The sequence below is a fragment of the Gavialis gangeticus genome, unplaced genomic scaffold (genome assembly GCF_001723915.1).
Source record: "Gavialis gangeticus isolate Ggan-Ray unplaced genomic scaffold, GavGan_comp1, whole genome shotgun sequence".
In the NCBI taxonomy this organism is placed as follows: domain Eukaryota; kingdom Metazoa; phylum Chordata; order Crocodylia; family Gavialidae; genus Gavialis; species Gavialis gangeticus.
Genome location: NW_017729029.1, coordinates 10,504,921 through 10,511,112, shown reverse-complemented (window position 1 = coordinate 10,511,112; position 6,192 = coordinate 10,504,921). Strand labels below are relative to the sequence as shown.

General features: G+C 42.8%; 1 protein-coding gene across 1 annotated transcript in view; it reads left to right on the top strand.

Annotated features, from left to right (window-relative positions):
* The window catches only part of TAF1 (TATA-box binding protein associated factor 1), an 83,063-nt gene that overhangs the window by 74,646 nt on the left and 2,225 nt on the right, over positions 1-6,192 (top strand). The window contains exons 34-39 of the mRNA XM_019521235.1: positions 1,110-1,177; positions 1,258-1,374; positions 3,566-3,691; positions 4,874-4,972; positions 5,255-5,420; positions 5,931-6,108. Coding sequence (XP_019376780.1) covers positions 1,110-1,177; positions 1,258-1,374; positions 3,566-3,691; positions 4,874-4,972; positions 5,255-5,420; positions 5,931-6,108 — 754 coding nt within the window. The remainder of the gene's footprint in view (positions 1-1,109; positions 1,178-1,257; positions 1,375-3,565; positions 3,692-4,873; positions 4,973-5,254; positions 5,421-5,930; positions 6,109-6,192) is intronic.

Here is a 6,192-nt window from a genome sequence, read left to right as displayed (position 1 = left end):
TCCCCCCCCCCCCCCTTTTTTTTTTTATGATAAATGCCATGTTGGCAGCATTCTTTTAAATTTATGCATTGGGTAAGTATCAGGCAATAGAATAGTTTCCAAAGGGAAGTGAGTAGTAGAAGTCCCACACTTAAATTCGTACAACTTTAGGATAGGATCAGTTACCCCCCACCCCCACTGCGCTGGGCTGGGTCAGCTCTCCCCTCCATTCCCCCTCACTGCAACAAATCACCAAAACTTCTTAAGTGGCCCTCCAGCCCAAATAATTGCCCACCCCTGTACTAAACGGTTCTGGGTAGTCAAATACTGAGATGATAGAGGAGTTGCAGAAAGTCTTGTTAAGCTGAATGAGCAGGCAGAAGAAAACAGTAGATGCACTTCAGTGTTGACAAATGCAAGCATGGGGGAAAGTAATCTGAAGTGAATGCAATGCTGGATTCAGAATTAGCTATTATGAGGGGGGATATGGTAGAGGTCTGTAAAACCATGAAGTGTGAGAACAAAATGAATAAGAAACCGTTTTTAAACAGGTCTCACAGGACTAGAATTAGGGGATGCCCAGTGAAATGAGTAGGAGATAAGTTTAAACCTAACAAGAGAGAGTGGTTTTTACATAGTGCATAACTAATTTGTAGAATTCATTACCACAGGAAGTTATAGAGGCAGAGAGTGTAGCCAGGTTCAAAAAGGACTGGACAAATTCATGGTTGATGGATGTTAATTAAGCTATTAAACAGGAGTCAGGGATTTTCTAGTGTCTATAAATCAATGGTGGTGGATACCAGGGAGGGTATGATAGGGCATACATCAGTCCAGATATTTCCTGCTCATATCCTGTCCCACAAAAAGTATCTGCTACTGCTAGTGTTGGAGGTAGGATACAGGGCTAAATGCACCATTCACATAACCTAGTATGAAATTCCTACCATCCACCGTTTTGAGGTGCTCTTCATCTCAGCTGCTGGAAAATTTGCTTTTTAAATGCTCTTCCAAATATAAAAGGCTAGCTTGGGAAGGCCTCTTATTTGGGTGGCTTGAACACATTGGTGCTTCAGTTCTTGAGGCATCACTGATATGTTGGGCAACTTGAGGTGTGGTTCTTGTTGCAGGACCTGACAGTCAGTACACAAAAACGGCTCAGGAAATAGTGAACATCTGTTACCAGACGCTGGCTGAGGTACGTTGCCTGCTCTGCTGTGAAGTCTGAGTAATGCATTTTTGGTTTTCTACAATCTTGATGCATGTTTCTCTTCTTAGTATGATGAGCACTTGACACAGCTGGAAAGAGACATCTCTACTGCTAAAGAAGCAGCACTGGAGGAGGCAGATTTAGAAAGTCTTGATCCTATGACTCCTGGTCCCTACACACCTCAGGCAAGTGTAACAAAGCAAGATTGTGCTGTTCCTATATTTGTCATTAATGGTTTGATCCACAGGAACCTCTTGTTGCCTGTCCCTGTTTCTTGCAGCAGTTACTGGTGCATGGCTGTTTGATCATCTGGGCCATTTCCAAAAGTCAGAGCAGGATTATTGTTTACGGCGCACACTGGAACGCATGTCCAGCTTAGTACTAAATAGAGTAGGCTGCTTCTAAATGCACTTGAAGAGAATATTCCACACCTGAGTGCGTCTGTCAGGAGGCTGCTGCATTTATCTCTTGCTTTTCATTAATGATATTACTCATTGTTATAACCACATGTACCTCCTTGAATTAATCTCTTCAGACCTCTAGTTTACGGGGTGTGTGCCCCCATATTTAATTGTTGTTTAGTTGAGCCTTATACATAAAAGTCTTTCAATTTGTCCTCATAAGCCAGTCCTTTCAGCCTCCTGAATTCTTCTTTTTGAATGAATTCTGGATACCTGAAACAGGAAGAGCTACAACCCCAAACACAAGCAACTTACAACGCTGGTTACAAACTGAGATATGTGAGTGGAGGGGTTTAACTGAGAGCCAATTGGCAGTGTTGGGGCTGTCAGTAATAGTAGTCAGAGATGGGCAGAGAAGACTGAAAAAGACGTGAGTCAGCAAGAAAAGCACTACTAACATGACCCTGAGATTTTTGGGTAGCGTGCTGGCTAGAAAGAAGCTTAAAACTGAGTGGAGAAGCTGCCTCTCATTTGTGTCATACAGTGTTGAAAGAAATGTGATGGTATTCTTTGCGTTCCTGTTTGTTCAGATATTTTACCCTCAGCTTTTCCACCTAATGAAAACAACCCTTCTGAATCCTGCAAAACCCTTGATTTTACTGTTTTGTGCCAGAGACATCTACAAGCAGATCATGTTCTCTGAGCATGTTGACAGCCTAGGTCTATGCCTAATGTAGTCTGATATTTCTTTGCCAAGCTTTGATTACTTGGGCTGAAAATTTCCATGCTGAATTTTTTAAAAAGCATCAGCCAAAAGAATTCAGCTTTTTCCAAGAACTAGATTTGGAAAAATGTGTATTACTTTGCCCATATTGAAAAAAATTCACAGCTAGTTGGCTGAAAGTTCAGATGCCTCCATGCTCTGTAACAAGGACTTGACTTAAAATGTAATGGTGGGGGAGGGTCATCCTGGTATCATGGATGTATCTTTTGCTGTTCCTCTGGAAAACATGCCTAAGTTGGGTTGAGTTCATAAGTCTTGGGGGAAAAAAAAAATCTGTCCTCATATGCTCAGTGGACATTGTTTTAGAGAATTTAGCTGCTATGTGTTGAAGAGTGCTGCACGGCCTAAGCAGGACTCTCCCTGCAGTTGCTTTTCCTGCTGCAGATAAGTAGCTTCTTTCTTCACGTGGATCGAATTGACTATACGTGGAACATTGCATCTAGTTCTGGGCACTGCAATACTAGGAAAATGGCAGGACAGAGTAAGTTTGGTGATTTTGAGTTAAGGGCCTGTACAGCTTACTCTAAAGAGGAAGTTAAACATTCAAGTTAGGTGAAGCCATTGGGGTGTGTATGGAGTAACTGGAGGTAATGGACCACAAGTGTTCTTTGGGTATCTAGTCCAAAACAGGGAATAGGAATGATTGCAGATAAGAGGGAAGGAGATTTAATTAGGAGTGATGGATGGATTTAAGAGGGGAGGATATTTAGGCTAAACAGGGGTCACTTCCTGACAGTGGGTAATCTCAGGTTATGGAACTGTCTATAAAGGAAGTTGCTGAAGTCCCAGTTATTGAAACATTTAAAACAAGATTAGATGGTATGTGTACAGCTGAGAACCATTCTGATTAGTCAGGGAAGGAGAGAGAAAATGCCACCTGTCTTCATATCTAATACAGTCTCCACAACCGTTTATTTCTGTTTTCTGAATCTGTCCACTTTGTAATAAGATTATTCCTATAGAAAGACGTAACAAGTTGTGGGTTCTTTACCATTTTTAGTTCAATTTTTTTTTCTTTTTCCTAGGAGAAAATTACTATTTCTGATTATTATACAGTGTTTTATACTGAGAGCTAAACACATGTATTTTTGAAGGTAGTGAAGTTCCAATCATGCTTTCCTCCTGAGGTCTTCTAAAGTCTTGATTTGGCTTTTGAGAAGTTTTTGTCTCCTGTTTCCTCATGTACTTTAGCCACCAGACTTATATGATACCAACACTTCCCTCAGTATGTCACGTGATGCTTCTGTCTATCAAGATGAGAGCAATTTGTCTGCTATGGATACTCCTACCACTACCCCAGAGAAGCGGGGAGCCCAGGTCAGATTTCCCCCGTTCTTTGGTAGAGAGCTGGGTCAAATAAGTGCCTTTTTTTAAGGAGGCAATTACTCTGTGGGACCCAGAAGGGAAAAAAAAATATGTAGCTTTCACCTGGAGATGGAAAGCCTTTGAGAAAATGGCATGCTTTCCTTCCTTGTGGTCATTGTAAATGAGACAGAAAAACTGGAAAGAGGCAGGTGTGTGCAAGGCCACTGGTGAAATATGTTTCTCTGTGGCTGTGAAGAGTAAAAAGTGATAGGGGGCTGTCTAGGACCAGGGGACTTCATTTGCTGTAGTGCTAGGAAAAACAATAACCTGGTCAGTCCTGCTGCAGAGCCGTGAAAGTCGGTGCCTCTTTAGTTTTGAATAGGGTAAAGGAAGAGTAATTTCCATGGGGTGGAAGATGATCATTATTTTATTGTGATGAAATGCACAAGAGGACACATTTGTTGCCACCATCTTATAGTTTAAAAGATGACAGTGGGGGAAGCAGTGGGGATTAAGGATCACAACGTATTTCCAAATTGGCTAGGGTGATGCTGGGAGCAAGTTTTGCTAGGTCGTTTGTTTTTGCTGGGTTTGTTTCCCTAATAGGGGCTAAAGATGGAGTGAGGGAGGATGAAGAGGAGGATAATGGAAAACCTGGGTATTAAGGGGGAAGAGGGCATTGAGGAGAAAGAGAGAGAGGGCAAATGACAAGAGCAGAAAGAGTGAGAATGGCAACAGAGCAACTGATGGAACAGGCAAGGAAGAAAGTTCAGTGCAGAATGCAGTATCACTCGTATCTGGGGTTTTAAAATGCCTCCTAGTAAGTAGTATCTGCATCTCTGGGGACAGAATCTGCATGTTTTCCGATGCATGTGGCTACAGCTGTAAGCTGCTGAACCAGCCTACTGACTTGGAGGAAATGACGTCCAACCACAAGTCCTCCTAGGACAAAGTGCCCATCCTGTAATAGCTAGGAAGTAGAGAGAAATGCCTGCCTCGCTTTCTTGTGACCTCCTTAGAGAAGAGTGTAGCAGAAGCAGCCAGGAAACAGATTTGGTTAGGTCTTGAAGTTCTTAGGAAAAAGAGTCCCTGTTCCCAGGGTATATTTTTATTGTGGTCTAGATGTCAGTCAGACTCCTCCTTCTGACACTAGTGCCTCCCTCAACGGTGTTGCTATTTGTGTTCCTCATTCAGATGCGCCAGGGACGAGGTAGGCTGGGCGAGGAAGACTCTGACGTAGATATTGAAGGGTTTGATGAGGATGATGATGGGAAACCTAAGACTCCAGCCCCAGTGAGTATATTTACAGAAATCCCATCTGTAGTCCACATTGTTGATCTGCATCCTCATAGTAGAAGACTCCATAGTGCAGGGCAAGTCTGCTGGGTCTGGTACCCTGAGTGACAGCAGAATTCACAGCAGTGATTAATGAGATTTATCTGTGGTCATGAAACAGTCAGCATAAAAACAAATGACTTGAATGTATTGTTCATTAATTGTGTCAATTAGTAAGCATGTACCAGCTTACGTGATTTTTTTTTTTGACCTGTGCCATTCTTGTTGTGTGTGACATAGGAAGTTGAAGATGCAGATGGTGACCTTGCTGATGAAGAAGAAGGCTCAGCTCAGCAGCCTCAGGCCAGTGTTCTATATGAAGATCTGCTCATGTCAGATGGAGAAGATGATGATGATGATGATGATGATGATGGGAGTGACGAAGAAGGCGATAATCCTTTCTCATGTATGTTAGGGTCTTGACGTTACAGGTCTGAGCAGGAAATGGCTGTTCCCATCCTAGCCACCCCCCATGTACTTTGATCACTGTAGCATATATTCTAGCCTGGGATAGTAGGTATTCAGGGTACTGAGGTGACAAGACCAGATGTTTACAGCCCAGTTACCTACTAGATAACGAGAGCAAGAAGCAAGTTGCATGAATTTCGGGTGTAGGCCAAGATGAAGTGGAGTAGAAGTGAAATGTGTGGACTCAGGAAACAGAAGCTTAGGCAGGATCTGATGTTTCTGGTTGATAGGGGAGCTCTGAAGGATGGAAGGGAAAAAACTAAGGCTCAGGTGGGTTGCTGGGGTAATGTGGAGCTGGACTGGGCCAATGGTGTAATGAAAATACAAGTGTGATTTAGATGGGAAATGGACTTCCTTGCTGTTGAAGCTTTTGGCTGTTAAAATGGGACTGAGAATTAGGTCATTCAAAAGAGGTCAAAATTAATTGGCAAGTCTCTTTGTTGCACAGCTATCCAGCTAAGTGAGAGTGGCAGTGATTCGGACGTGGAGTCCAATGCAGTGAGGCCCAAGCAGCCTCATGTCCTCCAAGAGAACACACGTATGGGCATGGACAATGAAGAAAGTATGATGTCCTATGAGGGAGATGCTGGGGAGACATCTCATGTGATGGAGGACAGTAATATCAGGTAATCAAAGCTGAGTGGTAAAAAAGCACTATCTGCTGGAGAGCTAATTCATAGTTTCATAGTTTCTAGGGTCAGAAGGGACCT